Raw genomic sequence first — 21981 nt, forward strand, 5'->3', positions numbered from 1 at the left:
AGCAGACTCGAGCAGTTGGCTGGTATTGGGCACTCCCGGACAACGCCGTACCATCCGCAGTGTAATCCGGTAGAGAGACTCAATCGCACACTACTGCAGATGCTGCGCACCTTAGAGGAAGAAAAAAAGAGGCAATGGAAAGATCATCTTAATCACGTAGTGCACGCCTATAACTGCACAAGACACGATTCCACTGGGTTTTCGCCATTCTTCCTCTTATATGGTCGCCCTCCTCGATTACCTGTTGACTTACTGTTTCCCCCAAAGAGCTCTGACTCTGGGACGACTGACCGGCAGACATATGCACAAAAATGGGCTGACAGAATGCGAGCTGCATATGACATTGCTGAAAGGAACAGTGAGAAAACATCTGCTAAGAGCAAAAGACAATACGACAAAGCTGTCAGGGGTGTAATTCTCCAACCAGGTGACAGGGTGTTGGTGAGGAACATGTCAGAGAGAGGTGGACCTGGCAAGCTGCGAGCATACTGGGAGCAGGTAGTACATCGTGTTGTGGACAGAGTTAATGATGGACCAGTCTACAAGGTGCAACCTGAAAGAGGCTCCAAGACACTTCGGGTGCTCCATAGAAACTTACTACTGCCGGTTAACGAACTGCCCCTTGAAGAGAACATCCCCGCTCAAAGTCGTCAGAAAAAGCCAAATAAACAACAAACAAAGTCGAAAGAACAACAGCAGAGTGAAGAGAGCTCTGACTCGGCGGAGGAAGACTACACATACACGCGGGTCCCGTGCTACCAGTTAGTGCGAAATCAACATACTCATCAACAGAAGCCAGACCACAGTAATGCGGCTGATAAGAGACTACGAGTTGCTGCCAGAGAGTTTCATCCACCCGTACCACAAGTCCCGCAGGATTCCGGTCACGGGGAGGATGTGCATCAGATAGAGGACTGCAGTTGTGACAATGGAGAACCCGTAGATGGACATCAGTCAGAAGAGGAACAGTTGCAGGAGAGACCCCTTGAGGTACAGGTGTCACAGGAGGTAGAGCAGCCAGGGAGTCTCCTCAGGAGGTCCCAGAGGACCATCAAGCCCAGAGAAATGCTCACTTATGAAGCACTAGGACAGCCTTCGTACCACCAGTGGACTGCAGGAGTGAACTCTGTGCTGCCAGGATACCCAATTACAAGTACTGTTCTCTTGCCTTATATCCCTAACCTGTGTTATGGTTACACTCAGGTATATTGATAAATGTCAGGAGACATTTCTAAAAGCAGGGGAGAGTGTAAGGTACATAAAAAAGGATACAATAAGTTAACATGGCTAAAAACAGTTTAAAATGCATAAATATGCTTAAAGTAGTTAAAAGTGGTAATAATTCATAAAGATGTTGGATATGTAAAATTCAGTTGTTAAAAACAGACACCCCACTATTTTAAAAATATGTTTGTCTCTAAAATAATTCAAATCCCCATTGTTGGTGTTCAGGTGTAATACCGCAAGTCCACTAGGGGGTGCTGGTAGCGATAGTGGTATAGAGGAGGTATTAAAGCGACAGAGGAAGAATAAATCCTGCTGGTGAAGATACAACAACTCATTGTGGATTGTCTTCCTTATTCTATACCACAGGTTAGTAGAAAGTAGAAATAACTCACACAAACAGATGTAAAGAGTGGAGAATGTTGATAAAGTAAACAGCTACATGTAAAGTGGTACGTTATACAATGTATTGTTGAGCATTTAAGCACATGCTAAATGGCTAACGCTAACAGGCCTTGGTGCATGGTGAACAGCACTAAGCAGGCTAATTGAAATCTGTGAATTGACTGTGTTGATGATGTTATTGTGCTAAAGTTATGTTATATAAGTATACATTTTGTCCCTAAATTGTCACTTGATTGACATGTGAAGAAAATGCCTTAACATCAGAAATGCTGTTGTATAACTGTTTAATCAGTGTTCAAATGAAGGTTAAACTAATAATACTTGAAGTGTTATTTTTCTAAGAAGAATAAATCCTGCTGGTGAAGATACAACAACTCATTGTGGATTGTCTTCCTTATTCTATACCACAGGATTATAATTCCCACCCCTCTTCAGGCGGGAGGGGCAACATATACAATATACAGTATGTCTCCTCCAGAACTACACAACACCCATTTATCCTAAAACATGGCTAAGAAGAGTGTGTTATTTTCTTTTTCGCAAGGTAATCTTGTTTTAGGACTTATCTGTAAGAGATTTTCTTGCCATTAAACACAAGAACAGAAGAGCATCATATCAGGATATGACCTTAAGGTGCGGTTGCATGATGTGTGATTATTGGCATACAGGCTTAATTGTATTCATAGTAAACATTGCAACCACTGTGAAACAGCGACTTCTTGAAAATAAACATGTTCTAGATATCTCAGGTGTACATGAAGGTTTCTGTTGTATGATGATAATCCTAGACTATCAGTGCTCCTGCTAAGTACACTGGCAAATGAATGGGTTCATAAGTATGGACACAATTATGATGATTAGATCGTTGTAATTCACAATTTGGAACTAAAATCTCAGATGGCCATTTCCCTCATCAAAACAAAATGTGATAATTGACCATTTAGTCTCCATTATTCCCCCTCAACTCCCGGCTGCCACTACTGCAGCTCTGAACAATGAAAACACAATTAAAGCAAGTGACATGCACGGCAAAAAGAGCAGCCAAATTCAGCATGGATTTTATTCTCCATATAACTCTAAAGGTGTAATTATAACATCGAAGAAACAAGCAATGGAGGAAAGGGACATGTGACAGACATGACAATCTTACCATGGCACCAATGCTGTATGCGGCTGCTGGAGTGAGTGTGTGGTTGTAGGGATCGGCAGCATATACTCGTCCATAACTATGAAAACACAAAAGAAAATAAATGTGTTCATGTATAAAAATCATAAGGTTTGATTTTAAATGTATGCAGTATTTACACAAAACAGTCATGTACAATACATATTTACAAAATACACAATTACTACGAATAAATTTAAAAAAAAGGGGCAAACAAAGAGAAAAGTTAAAAATAAAATTCTACAATATAATTTTACTGACAAAGGAAACAGTAATATGTAACGTGGTCGGAATTAAATGATATACCCTTGTGGCGTTTTGTGTCCATTTTCTGGCAAATGGGATTTGTTTCAAAGAGAAAAGCATTTGGGGAAAAACATTTGGGTGATTCAAGGTCTCCCAGGTTGGCAATAGATGAAAAAATAAAAAAATGGCACCATGCTGACATTTGTAAAGTGTTGCAGCTCTGAGCTATATAATAAAACTATAGAACGTGATTAAAATTTGAGTTTTGGCAGATAGACTCCCATTATAATTTATATTTGTTGATGCACTGTAAACCTCATGTGTTATAATGCATTTCCCGTGATTTCCGCTTCAGTCCATTCAGAGGTGAGTCGAAAAACAGGAGAAAGTGAAAATTGTGTGTTGAAAATGTTTACACCCACAAACCCACCGGGTGGCGACACAGACTAACTAATGAGTTTTGCTTCTTTGCAATGAGTGCACAATCGTGCAAAATGAATGTCATGAAAACTGTCGGGATTGCTAGAATAGGTGCGTGTGTGTGTGTGTGCATTGCTGGGTGAAGTTATTTTGCAAAATAATGTGTTATTTGCAATTTGTGCAGGTGCGTCAACTTCAAATGGCTGATCTGCTTGGGGGAATGCTGGGATTGTTGTTTGATGTTGCTAATTCAAATCTATTGGTCCAGCGTTTCAATCTGACCCTCCCCCCTCCCTCTTCCTATTGGATAGCGGTGTTTTGAGCGACTTTAGAAAACTGCTCAGCATTTTCCAATACAGCTCCCGTTTGTAAAATAGCTTTCGCACGTACAACGATAACGATGAAGCGATGCTTCACAGCCGAAGAAGTTCGAAGATTGGTCATGGAGCATGGAGAGGATTTTATCCCTGACTTTCGGTCCGATGAGTTGGAGCAGCACGAAAGTCCGGATGATGACGACGAGGACGACGAGGGCAAACAGAGCGAGGAGGTAGTTGATGTGTCGAAGAATTGGAGATCAAAAAATGGCAAAATAATGTGGTCAGCTCCTCACGATGTTGCCAGACATTGCATCCCCCCCGGCCATTCCATTGTCCAACATGCTACGCCACAGCCAGGATCAGCAGCCCCGAGTCGGCTTTCAATTTGTTTTTTACTGAGGACATGATCAATCTTATTGTTGAGATGACAAATTTACAAGGAAACCGTACGAGGACTCGGTGGATGGCGATGCTATTTAGGGCTTTTGATCCTGTCTGGATTATAGAAATCAAGACATGAGACAACAAGCAGCCTGTGGAACAAGAAAACAGGTCGCACATTTTTTGCAGAGGCAATGGGGCATACCAGATTTGTGCATATAAATAGGATGTTGCGATTTGATGACAAGCTACGGAGGCCACAGCGACATCATGAAACGAAGATGTCGCCTATTCTGGAACTGTGGAGGACGTGGAACAGTCTTCTGCCCCGCATGTTCAATCTTGGCAGGGAGATCTGTATTGATGAGCAGCTCATTTCATTCAAGGGCCGCTGCTCCTTCCGGCAGTACATGCCCTCAAAGCCGGCCAAATATGGCCTTAAAATCTGGGCATTATGCGATGTCAACACCGCATATGCCTGGAAGCTTGATGTCTACACAGGCAAGCCACCTGGGGGGCGGCGGGAGAAAAACCTGGCCATGCAGGTAGTGTTAGGGTTGTGTGATTCTCTTGAGGGTCACACCCTCACAACTGATCATTTTTTTACATCATTCACCCTGGCTGATGAACTAAAAAAAAAATAAAAATGTCCTTGGTTGGAACACTAAGGAAAAACAAGGCCGAAATTCCTCTGCAGAGCTCCTCAAGCACCAAGACAGAGAACTCCTCTCAAGCCTCTTTGCTTTCACCAAAGACAAGTGTTTGGTCTCTTACCACCCAAAAGAAGGCAAGAACATGCTTGTGCTTAGGACAAAGCACAGGGAAGCGCAAGTTGAGGACAGCAGCAAGAAAAAACCTCAAATTATTCTTGACTACAACAGGTGCAAAGTGCTGTAGACCACCTGGACCAGGTGTTTTATATCAAACTGTATTTTTGCAGGCGTGTGGCACCTACTCTGTCCACCGGCGGGCACAGAGATGGCCAATGTGCCTGTTTTATCACATGGTGGACGCGTCGTGCTATAATACTTTCGTGCTCTTCACTGAAATCAACCCGGATTGGAACCCAGGAAAGCTGTACAAGCGGAGACTTTTCCTTGAAGAACTTGGTATGGCACTTATTGAGCCAGAAATGTTGCGCAGAGGGCCACTAAAAACCCAGGGCTTGCAGGCTGCAGAGGCCACACCTGGACCTTCACCAAAGAGAAAGCAGTGTGGACTTCGTGACAACCCACTGAGAGCGTCCAACGTCTGCTCTAAATGCGGCATATCAGTATGCCGAAAGCACATGAAGCCGATTTGCATGAATTGTTAGAAAGACAAAAAAAAGTTGTTTATTGTTCATGTTCATTCACGTTCAATAAGTTCACCATTAGTTTATTGTTCATGTTTAGGTTCATGTTGTTCATTATTTGTTGGTTGTTTATAAATTTTGTTAACTATCAATTCTTTGTTGTGACTATATATAGCTATAGTACATTTAGAGTTGTGATCACAACACAATACTACTTTTGTTGTCCATAGAGGGTATTCAAAATAAATAAATACATAAAAACTATATATGTATGGATAGGTCTGATGCCACTGAATATTTTGAGCGGTCGAAAGTAAAAAAAGTATTCAGAAATGACACACTTCCAAGGGTCTGCCAATATCCGGACAAAAAATCTCGTTTCTGGGGTAATCAACAGAAAATTGCTATTGCCAAAAAAATGTGCATGCCACAAAAAATCTGTTGTTATGATTTTTTTAAACATATTCAAGGCCCTAATTATTCATATCAAACATTCCAATTTTTATTTCTTTTTTATATAGATTTACACATAATTGTTTTTTCGCTGAAAGCACATTATTGCTATTATTGTACATAGAGCGTATCAAAAATAAATAAATAAATAAAAACTATATATGTATGGATAGGTCTGACTGAACATTTTGAGTGGTCGAAAGTAAAAAAGTGTTCATAAATTACTTAGTTATATTTTATAGGCAGAGCCAATGTTTAGCACAAAAATTGGATTGCGGCATATGTTCAAAAAAATGCCACAAGGGTTTTAAATCTGCTGTCTGCAGTGGTTAAGCGGGCGATTGCCCTCAAACGAGTTGCAAGCATTATATCCCGCCCTTTTTCAGGTCCAAATATGTAAGTTACACCCCAACTTATACACACACGCACAGCCATTTTGAAATCCTTTTGTTCTCAAAGATCTCTTCTGTGACGTGCACATGCGACGGAAATGCACATTTCTGTGATTTACAGCCTGAACGCTAGTCGTTTTTTACGGGCCGAACAGCAACTTTTACAAAGTTTAACTTCTAATTGTGACAAATACAGACATTTATTTGTTAAGTCTCTTCTGTTAAACCACTGTTTGTAACATATGCTATTCATTGGTGGTGGTCTTACATTTTTTCGTTGAAAATTTTTTAAACTTTAGCCAGTGACATGCACTAGCTCAACTCATGCTCATGACACCAAAACACGTTGATCTTATTTCCGCTGTGAAAAATAACACTGAAAGGCATATATCCCTGTATTAGATGTGTACTTGAATATTTAAATATTTACCCTTTAAAAACAAATTTCGGCAGTTCTTTCGGTTCTGGAGGAGGCAAAGCAAGTGACGTCTACACCGTCATACCCGGAACCTCTTCTTCACTCCAGTGCTTTATCAACTCTTGGTCCAGTTCTAGATGAATTTCTGTTTTTTGTATTATGCCCGCTCGATGTGTTCGAGGCTTTTGCTAGAACACTCGAGGAGACAGAGTAAGCTTGTTCAAAGGAAAGATGTATGGCAAACTTTTCTAGCTGGAAAAGTGTGCCAAGGTGTCAGTAATCACTCCTGCTAGTGTGGATTCCTAACTGATGCGCTAGCTAGGCGGCTAATGCTATCTGTTGTAGCTATTACTGGCAGCAAAACATATACGCCTGACAACACAATATTAGTGAATGTTGTTATTGTTGTGAATATGTCACTTTCTTCCAGTGCGTTCACCTGGTTGCACCTGGTTACCCGTAAGTGCTGTAGGCCTGAATTGTTTGCAGTCACTCATCTTTCTGTCAGTTTCAGTTGTAAATACATGTTTTTTTACTCGATCTAGTCTGTGAATCTTCAAGTAATACAATGGGGTTTCATTCCAGTCTTTTATTTTCCAGCTGTCTATGTCACATACTGAGAGTCCAAAAAACATACTTATGGCTATTTTTTAATGTGTGTAGTCATAGTTAGCACAACACAATATCAGTGAATGTTATTATTGTCTTATTGTTGTGAATATGTTACTTTCTTGGCTTTGCTGTGAGTTCATGGTTGCATGCGTTTGAATCTGGTTCCTGGAAAGCGTTCTGGTTGTGACATCACAACCAAGATGACGTTGGTTCAGAAGGTGTATGAGAACTACTAGTACACTACTATTACTAGTACAACTCTTAATATGTTTTTTTGACTGACTGACTTCATTTCTGTAGTTCTGTAACAACTCCTGAAATGATCCAAGTCCAAAATGCTGTTTTCCAAGAGATGACAAGTACCTCACGATGCAACTTTTTCACTTCCGAACAGATTTTGATATTGCAGCCTTGAATTTTGTCCGATACTGATATTAATCCGATAGCAGCACATATTATACATCCTTTTATTACTTGTTTAGTAGCGTGGAATGTTGAGGCTTGATCAACTGATATTAACCAAACAGAGAATAACAGTCAGCAACAGTAGGTATGAGAAAAACCCAGGCATTTACTTATTTATGCATCTGGTGTATAGTTTTATCAACAGTAGGCATAATGTAGCCAGGCTCAACGTGCACAATGAAGCGTTTAAACCCGCCATTACTCACTACTGACAGGGGCTGGCTGTTTTCTGTTACAGCCAATGACTTTTTGCTGTCCTGTGGGAGTTTCTCACGCTTTGCAAATGCGTCAAACAGGGGTTTGTTGTTTCAGGAAGTTGTGGTGTTGCAAAAATCCTTCTTCAAATGAGCCATGAGCTGCAACATCTTTTTGGGACTTCAATGAAAAACTCAACCTCATGGCTGACATCACTCCTACTCCTTGATAAACATGCTGAATAGAAGGGCTGCTGCTGGATAGAAGTGTTGGTGCGGAGTCTGGAATGGACTGTTTGTATCGGACTGCCAATATTGGAGATTTTAGATGCAGGTCGATATAATCTAACAGTGTTTTTTTTTAGCTGACCGATAGCTGATATCAGTATTGGATCAGGACACCCTTACCTCTAATCATGATTTTGTTTTTCCGCCACTACCTTCAATGGTTTGGTCTCATTCAAATCCTTCTCTTTAGGTTCTAAACAGATCTGATGCCAACATATCTGTATTGCTTAGTATGGATAACACTGTCAACCTGATATATGTTCCAGAATCACCAGGAACGCAACTGGTTACTGGCTTTCATCAAGCTACACCATTTTACATGTTTGGTCAATTGTAGTAGCAGTAGTAGTATGTGGTTGAATAAGAAAACTGCCCTCCGTTGCAGTATGCTTCCACTACTATGAGTTCAGCTGGGTTAAAAAAAATAAATCATTTCAACCAGAAAAACAAAATGACAACGTTGGACGCAATACCTCTGTTGTCAAGTGAGTTGGGTGAACGGACAAATGGCTCCGTGAGTGGGTCACTGTACACTTGCCTCACTGCCATGGCAAACACTTGGCCCATGAACTACAAATGGGGAACCTGGGGCTATAAACAACTGACCAAATGTCTTTTCTCATATATTCAACAGACACTGGCTCAAGCTTGGTGCATAAGCTCCGTGCAATCTTTGAGTCTGAAACACTCTAGAGATAGTAGAGTGAAATAGTGCTTCGGAGCTGGTATCGTTCTTCAAATATCACGTGACCAATTACGTTGGAAGCATCATACGTCACATAGTGTACTGATGGTTCAAAACAGATTGGTGGCTGTCATGGCCTTGACAGGTTATTTTGGCGCCAACTTGAATATATGATAACCACCAAGCTATTGAACAATATTGACTTGTAATGACAGAATTGGCAAGTTTATTGTGCGTTAGTAATGGCGGCCTTTGTTTCACTCAGTTTAGTGACAAGGGCTGCTTTGACTTCCATCAGATGTCGCCAAAGTTGCTTTTCACTGAAGTATCAAAGCGCAAAATCTGTTCCGGGACAATTTGAAGGAAAGCCTAAAAAACCTCATGAGGTTTCGCCTGCCCATCTCTAGAACACTCTCAAATCTTAAGAGATCCCTCAAAACTCATCACTTTGAGACACATTTGCAGGGAAAGCCAGAAGTATTGGAACAGTGAGGCCAAATCCTATAGTTTTGCTAAGGGTTTGACATCAAAAGACAGAGACCTGAGAGCAACATTTCAACTTTTATTTCCAGGTATACTGAATCGGATGCACAACTTAGAAGATAGCATCTTTTAGTTTGAACCCACCCATTTTGTTAGTCAGGCTTATCAAGAGCTTACCTTATTATTGATACAGTATTGATATCGGAGAAACCCAAAAGTTACTTACTGTGTTGCAGTTCCCCTAGCTCAGGGGTCGGCAAACCGCAGCTTCGGAACTATATGCGGCTATTCAGCCTCCTTGTTGCGTCTCCCTTCACCGAGCGTAGTGATTTTTTAACCCCAAAGTAGGGTGCATTTTCAAAAAGAATGTGAAATATCCCGATTTACCACAAGTCTGTGAATGCATCTAGACTGTGTTCTGACTGCTGATTGGATGAGCAAGGGAAGGGGAGGTAAGCTAGAATTAAAACTCCTGATCAAAATCTTAGGAGAAGTTGAAAAATTGCTAGAATTTGCATTTTTCACATTTGGATCTTAAGGCCCGGTCACACCGCCCGAACTTTGCTGCAGCGTTCCCGGAGCGGTGAAAAAAAATCATCACCGCCAGTAACCGCGCACAAAATGGGAAAAAATATCCAAAACACGGGCGTTGTCCTAGCGGTGCACTGCTTTGCTGTAGTGTTGGTTTAACGGTAGCGAACGTTGGTTTAGCGGTGATGCGAGCATTGCTAGAGCGGCGTTTTGCGTATGCGGGCTGGTGGCATCCTCATGAAGTACTGGAAGGCTCGTGGATCCTCATTCCTCAGCTCCACCATCAGCTTGTCATACAGTCCATGTTCACGCCTTCTCAGTATCCACTCTCTGACCCACACAACTCTCTCCTTCTTCTCTCTCTTCTCCTTCTGTCAACAGCTTGTTGCATTATGAGGAGGTTCTAGTTCTGCTGCTGGACTAGTGCACCAATCATAGCAAGTCTCTCAGCATCCATGGTAGTACAGTTTTACTGTAACTTTGAGCAAATTCGATATAACTGAGGTCTGCACTCAACGGCTATTCCAAATGGGCTCCTGGTCCATTTCTCCCTGTATTTATAGCGAAATTCTACCTAGCGGACCCAAGCGTCCATGAACTTGTGTCTAGCGGCGCCAAACTTCGACTGGGCGGTGATGAACTTTGCCGTGGCGGAAAATTGCCCGCTCCTCACCACTCGCAATATTTTGTGCAGCTCAAAACTTTCGGAGCGGTAGGAGGGACCATCAGCGGTGGCCGAGCGTATACGGCATTGCCTTAACGGGGGCCAACTTCTGTTAAACGGTGGTGAACGGTTACGAGCGGTGATGAATTATTTCCACCGCTCCAGGAACGCTACAGCAAAGTTCGGGCGGTGTGACCGGGCCTTTAATGAGGTTTTAAGTAGAGCTACAATATGCAAAAGCAAGAAGGGGGAGTGACACAAAAAGCACTTTGAAAAAGTAATTGATTGAAAACAACGACTAAACTGAAATAGGCTGTTTATCAGCTGATCAAAAGTTTAAGACCATTGCTAAAAAAAAACAAAAAGACTCTCCAAACCAGAACAAATTTTTTTCTCAGTAAGACTCAGTAATGAGTAGCTCCACCGTTCTTGTTCATCACTTCAAAAATTAATTTGGGCATGCTTGATGCGAGTGTTTCCAGGAGCTAGTGGGAACATTGCTCCAAGTGGTGAAGATGGCTTCACGGAGGGCATCAACTGTCTGGAACTGATGGCCATTTTTATAAACTTCCCTTGCCATCCATCCCCAAATGTTCTCTATGGGATTTAAATGAGGGGAACATGCAGGATGGTCCAAAAGAGTGATGTTATTCTCCCTGAAGAAGTCCTTGGTCAAGTGAGCATTGTGAACTGCAGGGTTGTCCTGTTGGAAAACCCAGCTGTTACCACACAGACGAGGGCCCTCAGTCATGAGGGATGCCCGCTGCAACATCCGCAGGTACGCAGCCGCCGTTTGACGACCCCGCACCACCTGAAGCTCCAGTGTTCCACTGAATGAAAAAGAACCCCAGATCATGATGGACCCCCCTCCACTGTGCCGGGTAGAAAACATCTCAGGTGAGATCTCCTTGCCAGTAACGTTGGAAGCCATCTGGACCGTCAAGGTTAAATTTTTTTCTCATCAGAGAATACAACTTTTTTCCACCTTTCAATGTCCCATGTTTGATGCTCCCTGGCAAAGTCTAAACAGGCAGTTTTGCAGTTTTCCCGCAGATACCGTCTGATGGTTATTGCGCTACAGTCGGCACCAGTAAGGACCTTAATTTGGGTCGAAGACCACCCTGTGGACAACCAATCCGATCCTCCGGCTCAGAGCAGGTGTGATTCTTTTGGGTCTACTACTTTACTTTTTTGTTCCATAATGCTCAGGATCTTTAAAAAAATGTAGAATGACTGTCTTACTGCGCCCAACCTCAGCAGCCATAGCACACTGCAAGAGGCAGCTTGCTTATGCAGCTCGACAATCCGACCACGTTCAAAAAGAGACAGCTTCTTAGCTTTAGCCATCAGGAGGGCATGACAGTGTGAATGCCTGACAGAAAATGAACATTTTGAGAAGATTGACTTTTATAGCCTGTGGTCTTAAACTTTTGATCATGTGATAAACAACCTATTTCATTTAATTACAAGTTCCAAATGTTTTTTGTCTCACTCCCCCTTCTTGCTTTTGCATGTTGTAGCTCTACTTAAAACCTGATTAAGATCCAAATATGCAAAATGCAAATTCTAGCAATTTTTCAACTGGTCTTAAGATTTTGATCAGGTCTGTATGCAGTGAGTCTCACTGGAGAGAAAAAAGTTGAGGGAGTTTTGAGGTTTTGAGCAAGTTACTGCGCAGTAAAATTAGACTATGTGATTAACAAGAGCGTAGCAATATGTTTTATAATGAGAAGCGGAATGTAGCTATATGTGTTTACAGCCAATGACAGGCTAATTGCCGAGGTAGTGACTCCGGGAGAGGCAGATAGTGTGCCGCGGGAGCTGACTGTGCATTGACCGCTTGTGACTGCCGTGAGGTGGGGCGGACCTCTCGGCAGCAACCACAGAACCATACGTGCTTTCACTTAGTCTACCAAAAACCAGTGCTTTCACTAGGTTTCCAACTACAAGTCTCTACATTTGTAATTAGTCGCTTTTGGGAAAATAAAAGATTTTGTGACATAATGGCCAAGTTGGCAACACTGGGCTGCACATGAGATTGGAAAAAGGGGAAAGCCATTCACAGATGGGGAATACATGAAAGAATCGCTCACAAAAAATAGCAGAGCATCTATTCTCACAATTGAAAAATAAGCAAGAAATTATTGAGAAAATTAAAGAATATCTCTCTTTGCAAAGACAGTCAAGGACAGGACAAATGGAGTGGTCACTGATGACAATTTAGCACAGGCATAAACGCTGTTGGAGCAAACAACACTGATGCAGAAATGTCAACTCCGATGGACTTTTTTATGTCAAAGTTGGCTACATTTTGTTTTAATTTTCAACAAATATGGGAACCGCTCAAAAAAGGCTTACAGGCGGCACTTCTGTTTGTTGAATTTTGTTGTTGTAACAGGTAACATTTAAAAAAGATGACAACTTTTACAAGTTTATAAGCTGCATAATGTTTTGTGGCTCCAGACTTTTTTTTTTTTTTTTTACTCGAAGAGGAGGCTAAATGGCTGTTCTTTTCATGCTAAAGGTTGCCGACCCTTGCCCTAGCTCTAGGCGTCAGCATGGCGCAGTGGTATTGTTGCCTCGTGACCATGGTTTGCAAGCCCCCCACGGACATTTTTTTTCTTTTTTAAAAATTATACTGGCCCTCACAATGTCTGCCCAAAGAAATTCTGGCCGGTAAATTCCCCACTGAAGACCCAGCTACCAAATGCAGGGTTTCCCCTAGGATTTTTTGAAGCTGTGGTGGTGGGCTGAGTGGGAGTCGGACTGCTGTCACTGTGGCAAGATTTTTTTTTCTATTTAAATTTACTGGCGGTAATAATGTCAACATTAAGGTCATTTTCACAGGCTTGAACAACAACTGCATTAATTAACTTTATATGCCTTTCTCTCAGCCTTTTCTTCCACTCCTTATCTGTCAAGGAAGGGCAGACAGGTGATTCTGGTGCATGTTTTTCAAAATAAAGTGTAATGAAACATTTTTATGATATTTGATAGATATTTTATTTCAAAATAATTGTGGACAATATGTAAATAACTGGCTATGCTTGTATCTATATACGTAGCACAGGGGTGCTCACACTTTTTCAGCCTTAATTTATAAATATGAATATTTATGTACATGTGCATGTATATCAGGCGTGCACACAATCAAAATGATCTACTTCTACCTCAGTTCATGTCCGCTTTTGGTTTCATTGGCCTATCATGATTTTGAACATGCAAATGTATTTCCGAGACAACCTGTATTCATGTTTGTAATTGTGTATGGCGATTGCCTATCAAAAATGTATGATAAGAAACATAATTAATGGAAGAATAATGTCCATACGTAAAGCACAATGTGACTCGTCACAATGTTATCATTAAATGACTTTAAGATTTTGAGACTGTCACATCACCATCTTAAATTACTCTGTCATTATTTTGTCTTACACTGACTTAATTACATTCACTAATTTTTCAAGGTAGAACCAAGCTTACGCAGTAAATCTTAGAGTCATTAATGAGCTGTCTGTCCTGAGCAGCAGTAGCAGTAACTTTCAGGTCATTGTCACTACTTACATTTCCCAGCAATCTGGGATGAAGGAAATTTCAGACCTCCAGCTCGGACACGGGTGTCCAAAGTGCAGCTGGGTGCCATTTTTGTTCCCCCACGGCATATTCTAATCAACATGTCCCACATCAAAACATTACAAAGGAGGGTTCGGAGTTGATTTCGAACATGATTAGCCAAGTTTATAAGTAACTTGAAATAGTTCCACTTGTACAATGTCTCAAGCTCCAAAAGGAGCCACTCTCTCACCATGTATCAGCAGTTATTGCTAGCATGTCCATTTGCTGTGATTAACATGTTCACATTTGAAAAAGAAGAAGTAAAAACACAACCAAGAATTAATAATATATATACAGTGGATGCACGCATATTCACTATTCAACATTCACAACCTCCCAAATTTGCAGATTTTGGTCCAACAAATATTTTTTTATTTTTGTTTCTCTGAAAATAAGCAGTTTTGTCCCCAAGAAATCATCAACTTATTCACCAAAAGTCTGTAATTCATAAATACTGAATGTGATAATACTGGGGAAATGTACAGCATACACGTACTGTACCACTGTTAGAAAGCTCACAATTTGTCCATGTCTCGATGCTTTAATGATAATGATTTTTTTTTTAGGGATGTCCAATATTGAGGAAAAGGCTTCTTGAGACGTCATCTGTACTTCTGTGAAAAAGGTGTCGGACGTTTCGCTCCTCATCCGAAGAGCTTCGTCAGCAAACTAATAAGTGCTGGTAGCTTAGGCCTTAAATACAGTAAGAGTGGGCGGAATTGGTGTGCCAACACCCTCCTCCTATTGGTTCGTTACACTAAGCCTGGGCGGAGTAGTGGTATAATCCTATCCTGTTATTCACACCTCCGATAAAAGAGGAAGTGTCGCTCCCTGAATTGGGTATGAACGACTCTGATACTGGCTTGTTAGCATCTATTGTTCTGGCTCGGCCCTTCCTTCACCTCATTTGCAAGACTAAGAGCTGTGGGTTTTGGTCTCAGTAACCTGCTGAACACAGGGTCCGACACCTTTTTCACAGAAGTACAGATGACGTCTCAAGAAGCCTTTTCCTCGATGGACAACTCCTGTACGACTGAGAGCCTACACAGACGATGTCCAATATTGGCTTTTTTACCGATAACCGATATGCCAATATTGTCCAACTCTCAATTTCCGATTCCGATACTATTATCAACCGATACTGATATGTGTAATATCACATATCTCCTGTTGTGGAAGGGCTGGACTGGACTGGACTTATTACCTTATTATGTATTATTATTATTATTATTATTATTATTTTTATGTACAGTATTATTGCACTACAAATTTGTTGTGATCTGTTTCGTATTTATTTATTTTTATTCTGTTTTCTTATTTTATCTTTCAAGTCTTGCCTTGGTTGTTTTATTTTGTGATTAAATTCATTAAGACATTTTGCAGAGCTGCTGGAAATGCATTTCTCTTGGAGATTAATCATCCATCCATCCATCTATCCATCCATCCATCCATCCATCCATCCATCCATCCATCTATCCATCTATCCATCCATCCATCCATCCATCCATCCATCCATCTATCCATCTATCCATCCATCCATCCATCTACATATAGAGAACATACAAATCCTTTATTTTTAAAATCACAAATATTAAAATTTGCTGATTTAGTAAATTTCCCTGCGATTGACCGGCGACCAGTCCAGGGTGTACCCCGCCTCTCGCCCAAAGTCAGCTGGCATAGGCTCCAGCATACCCCGCGACCCGAGTGAGAATAAGCGGCATAGAAAATAGATGGATGGATGGCTTTAGTACATTTTTAAACCGCTAAAAAATTGCATAAAGTTAATAACTTGCTCCCCAAAAATGTCATACAATACTTTTCCATAAGATAGGAGAATAAGATCTTAGAGAAAAACTATACTTGAAACACTTATATGCGAGAACAACGCAAAAAACCACTGCATTTCAGTATGTGGAATTAAATTATGGAAGGGATTGAGCAAGGAACTCAACCAAGCACCATTGTGAGTTCAGTCATGTGATGTATTCCACTGTATCAATCAAATGAAACCAAACCAAACCAAACATACAGTATCTGTTGTGAAGCTAATGGATACCGCATTCTCAATTAGTCATTACATTTTTTGCCATTCACGGGTAGTCCTGGACAATAACCCCCACAAACAGGAGATCTAATCGACACAAATCTGTATATATCAATAATTAATGAATGAGGCCGCACAGTGGCCTAGTGGTTAGCATGTTGGCCACACAGTCAGAAGATGAACAGGGTTCAAATCAAAAACACGCATGTTAAATTAATTGGCGACTGTGAGTGTGAGACTATAAGTGCCCTGCCATTGACTGGTGACCAGCCCCGCTGCCTTAGCGAGGATAAAAAAGCATAGAATATGGATGGATGGAATGAATGAATAAATGTAGGAGTAAATGCCAACAGATGTGATATAACAATGCATGTATAAATACACAAATATATGATAAATAATATGTTATTAGATGGAGCATCAACAGAGAGGAACTTTGCTTCTTTCTAGTCATGCTATGTCAGACCAGCTCACCCCTCCTCCCATCCTTCTTGTGTTAATCCTTCATGATAAGAGCCAATCAGGGGCCAGGGTCCGTGCCCATAATTGAGCAGATTTGCATAGCAGCCCAGTGGTTGAAGCGATTAGAAGTTAATCCCGATTAGTTTTGGACATTGCTATTCAACTGCAGCACGCGCCCAACACTCACACTCATGCATTTGACCTATCTTATCTCACAGTGCAGAGCCTAACCCATCATCAGCGTGGATGTGTGACAGTGTGAGAGAGTGTGGTAAACTGCAACAACTACACAAATTCAAATGCAATTTAAACCAAATGCAGTTTTAAAAATGACCCTGAGGTGAAAAGATAAACAGTGTAATATAATTTTCAACTGATCTACAGTACATAGTTTTGCACAAGCGGACTTGATTGATTCTGAATTTTCTGACAATACCACATTGTCTGTTGATGTTGTTGTACAGGACCCCCCGGTATACAGCCGTCCCTCGATACAATACATTGCAGTTCAAACACCACTCCCTCACGCTATCACGTTTTTTCAAAAATGAATCAATTCATAAGTGATCGCTGTTTCGTGGGTTGACTATAACCCATTATTAGTCAAAAAAATCTTAAAAGACAATTTATATGTCAGGGCCGCATGTTGGTCACACAGTCAGGAGATCTGGAGGATCTGGGTTCGAATCTGGACATCTGGACATCTCTGTGTGGAGTTTGCATGTCCCCCCCCATACGTGCGTGGGTTTTCTCCAGGTACGACTTCCTCTCACATTCCCAAAACATGTATGTTAGGTTAGTTGGCGGCTCTATGAATGTGAGTGTGAGCGGTTGTCTGTCTATATGTGCCCTGCCATTGGCTGGTGACCGGTCCAGGGTGTACCCCGCCTCTCGCCCAAGGTCAGCTGGGATAGGCTCCAGCATACCCCTGCGAACCTAATGAGGTTTAAGTGACAGAATATGAATGAATGAATGAATATATATGTAATATTCTGATCATTAGGGGTCAGTAATGACACAAACTCTGCTCTTGCTCTTTCTACTGCTTCTTCCTACTCGGTTTGAACACGTGGAGATGTTATATGTGATGTATACTGAAGTGAAATGACGTCTTCAAATGTTCAAATAAATCAAATCAGATGAAACCATTGATGAGATGTAATATTTCATTACATTACCTTAACACTGCATAGAGTCAGGCATGGCATGTCCGACATGGTAGAATGAAAAAAAGTTCTCCCATTTTGTGTGGAAGTGGTACGTTTTTGGCTTCTTACTTTGTCCTTCTTCCCCAGTCCGTTTGAAACCCTTTGTTTAGTTTAGAGTAAATAAATTGGATGCTAAAGCCGTGGACGTCTCTTGTGCCCCTGCAGTGATCCCATAGCCTGCGCATTAGCAATGTGGTGTGAACAAAGAATCATAGAAGTGTAAAGATGACTATAGCGGTGTTATTTCATGTCTACAGGGCTCTAATAATTGTGAAAAACGTAACAGGTATTCGATGCGCTACAAAAATATTCCATCCAATAATATTGAATCCTACCTTGAGGAAATTCACTTATCGCGGTCGGGACTGGAACCAATTAACCGTGATAAACGAGGGACGACTGTAATGACTTGCCTGGTTTCTCACCTTTTAAGGCTGCGTCTGGTGTTGTACTACCTTATCTTTCAGAGACGCTGCAGTGATGAACCTTGCATTTGACTATTTAACAAAAATGTACATACAAAAGTCCACTTAATAAGCTAAATAACATTTTATAGCGGCATTTGATACCTGTAATGTACAGTGGAACCATGGTTAGCATAGACTTAGCATACAGTTTACATACGTATAAAATGTACGCAAACATTTTGCCTTGCTTTCCTGGTTGGCGTACCACGGCGCACGTTTTGTTGTGTTATTAATAAACGGTGTGAGTCCAACTGTGTTTGAAATGTATTTTTATCACAAAGCGTCTCTGTTAGCAGCCTTTTAGCATGTTTTCAATTGGAGAGAAGTCATCGTCCCCCATCTCTGTTGCCCATCTACTGTATGACGTCATCAGCGGTTAACTCTGTAGGTCTTTTCAAACTACTTTTAACATTTCTTTTAACATTTTTAGATGTCCGCAAAGGATTAATTTAATTTGCTTTATTTCTTATGGGAAAAATATAAACGTTTAGAGTGTGTTTTGGTTTAAGTCCGTCCTTCTGAACTGCATTAATGATGCTACCTGTATACTGTATACATGTTTGTGTGATAATTTGTAGTGAATGTTCATATTGTGTTTGCATGAGCCCATGACCATGTCTGCAAGAGTGACTATGCTGCATTTGAACCAATTTGTTCACGGCATACGCCGAGGACTGGTCAGGCCGCTGCTTTAACAGCTGCTGTTACTTGACCTCTGTGATTCTTGTGGTTCAAACATGACCCACATGGTGCCACTGTGGCCCTGCACAGATGGTAATACATCAAGGCACAAGTGGACAAGCAAAAGTCCACACCAGGTGTGGTTAACGCATGTAACACAGCACCGCACTTCCGGTTGCCATCTTGGTGGGGGACGACGGAACTCCCTTTAAGTTCTGGGTCATTGTGACATTCCTCCTCTTGCTGCAGCTGCTGCTCATCACCGTGGCTGGTGTGCTCCAATTGTTTGGTCAGGCTATAGTAATTGAAATTACTGCACTAATACCATTGCCGTGCTATAAACCATCCACACAGTGGTGAGTCAAACCTTTCTTTTTAAATGATTCTCTTGTCCAATTTTGCAGTATCACGAATGGTGCCATTCAAAAGCATATCAAGCTAATTGAGCATAATTCCAAACACAGTCGTGACCGATTTAATGGACGTATTTTTAAAACGGCGCTTTCATATAACTTTGTATGAGAGCCGAACATTTTGCTGAAAGGCATAGCGTTAAAAGAACTTTTTGTTTTGCAGTTTTTCATATTTGATGGTGTTTTATGTTACTTTTTTGATGTACGTCCAAGTGGTTATGTAGTTTTGAATTGGCTTCAAAACCCCATTGAGTTGAATGAAACTGTTAGGCAACAATAACTCAAGCATAATTCAAGCATTGATAATCATGCCTCAGGGCTCCAGATTGCGACTAAATGGTCGCATTTTGCAACTTAAATTTCAGACATTGTGAGAACATTTTTTGTGTGCGACCAGTTAAAAGTACACCCGTTGACGAGGGACGCACTATATCCCCAATTTCTGTGAGAAAAATAGTCTTTAAAATATGGAGTCAATTGACGACAACTTGTCACAGTCTAAGCCTACCGAAGCCAGCGTGTGCGATCACTCTCGTTTCAATCGCATTCTATATACTTTTCTATAATCTTTGTTTACACATTTTGCCTGGTTCTCACTTACTACTGTCTCCCTGATGGCAGCTGGCTAGCTGGAGTTATCTGCCAAGCCTCTGGTCCACGGACTCCAAATATGACTTTTTTTTTTTTTTTTTTACCACAGTGACATTTTGTCATTAAAATGAAATAGCAATGCGGTTCGTTCGAAGTTAATTTTTGTCCTACAGGCAAGCAGGCTGGAAAGTGGCTGTCACGCTCATGGGGTACATGCTAACTTACGTTTTAAGTGTCACTTAACAACCTTGCTCTCTGCTTTTGCTTTCTTCGCTCTGATTTTTAACAGCTCACCAAAGAGTATTTGCTTCCACTCTTAGTATTGTTTGAGACATAGCCTCTCCAGTGTGTCCTGATGGGACGTGCTCATGATACCTCACCAGGTGTCCTATGGAGATGCTCAAGCCAGTTGTATAGGGAACCAAATGGCCAGGTTCCTCTACTCCTAGAACCTCCCACAGGATCCCAGAGGGTCAAATGCCTTCTCCAAGTCCACAAAGCTATGCAGACTGGTTGGGTGAACTCTAGGATAGGTGAACACCCTCCAGCACCCTGCTGAGGGTGTAGAGGTGGTGCAGTGTACCACAGCCACCACCTTCCAAAAAGACCTTACCAGTTGTCCTGGGCAGAGATCAGCAGCGCCCCATCCCCATCATATACAGCATTGATGGGGGACCGCTTCCCCCTCCTCAGCTGACGGCTGGTGAGCTGCTTTGTTTAGCTGCCTCAAAAATACACGCGGACAGTACGTTTGGGTAGGTTCAGATTGTGAGGCGGGATGAGGGGCGTCCGTCCTAGTCACACTGTTCTAGGGCTCACTACCATTGCCCACATAAACACTGAAGCAGAATGAGTTAGTGATGTGCGGATCAATACTGGAATATTGATACTTCTGATACCAGCTCTTCATGCTCTAAAATTGGTTCTCAAATCAAAATATCCACATACTGTTTGTCTGCTGAAACGGAGCAATGTGTGAATCGTGAATGAGGTTTTCATTCTTATAGTAGTTCTTAATAATGAATCATTTATTTTAATGGTTGTATTATTTTATTTATTTTCCTTTTAATTGATTAAAATACCATTTTCACATATTTTAAATGATTTTGTCTTCTGTTTTCTCTGTTGTTGTATGTTAGCTTGGCTATATTGTAAATCATGCCGCTACCTCAAAATACTTCAGGGTTTAAAATAAATACATAAATTACTTAAATTAATTCTTACAAATTAATTTATTTAAATGAATATATATATTTTTTATTAATAAATTCATTAAATGTCTTGTATTGGTTATGCTACGATATGAAACACACTACTCTTTAAAAGTTAAGAGATACATTAGATGTGCTTGCACAAAGTATTGGGATCGGATCAGTATCGCCGATACCAGCCTGAATTGATGAGTATCTTTATCAGATCGGAAATGAAATCAGTGGTATGGCACATCCCTAGAATGAGGGATTCCCCAGCAGTACAATCGTGCCTTGTTTATGTCTTCCAGACCCGACCACGTTAAATGAATTCCCGAGATATATGATTCAATGTTAATAAATCAAATACTTTTGTAGTTAGAGCATAGAAAACCTGTTTGACTTTCTAAATACGTTTTTTTTAAATATTAGAGCCCTGTAGACTTTAAATAACACCCCTATTGTCATTTTTACACTCCTATTATTCATTGTTTACACCACATTGCAAGTCTTATGCTGCAGGGACTCGAGACTGCTAGTGTGCTAACAAGCCAGCGAGCTCACCAGTTATCCTTTATTTCTTCTAAACTTAAGAAGTCACAAACCTACCACTTCCACACGGATTGGGAGATATCTTTTTTTCAGTCTATCATGTCAGACATGACTG

At 41.1% G+C, this 21981-nt stretch overlaps 1 protein-coding gene across 10 annotated transcripts in view; it reads right to left on the bottom strand.

Annotated features, from left to right (window-relative positions):
- rbfox1 (RNA binding fox-1 homolog 1) overlaps positions 1-21981 on the bottom strand; it is a 264175-nt gene that overhangs the window by 23278 nt on the left and 218916 nt on the right. For 8 of the 10 annotated variants that reach the window (XR_008566765.1, XR_008566764.1, XM_054759808.1 and 5 more), the window contains one exon: positions 2780-2855. The exons of the other annotated variants lie outside the window; for them this stretch is intronic. Coding sequence is in view for 6 of the 8 variants with exons in the window: in XM_054759808.1 (XP_054615783.1) it covers positions 2780-2855 (76 nt within the window). In the remaining 2 variants the exon portion in view is untranslated. The remainder of the gene's footprint in view (positions 1-2779; positions 2856-21981) is intronic. 10 annotated transcript variants of the gene reach the window in all.

This window comes from Dunckerocampus dactyliophorus, chromosome 18, assembly GCF_027744805.1.
Source record: "Dunckerocampus dactyliophorus isolate RoL2022-P2 chromosome 18, RoL_Ddac_1.1, whole genome shotgun sequence".
Classification (NCBI taxonomy): domain Eukaryota; kingdom Metazoa; phylum Chordata; class Actinopteri; order Syngnathiformes; family Syngnathidae; genus Dunckerocampus; species Dunckerocampus dactyliophorus.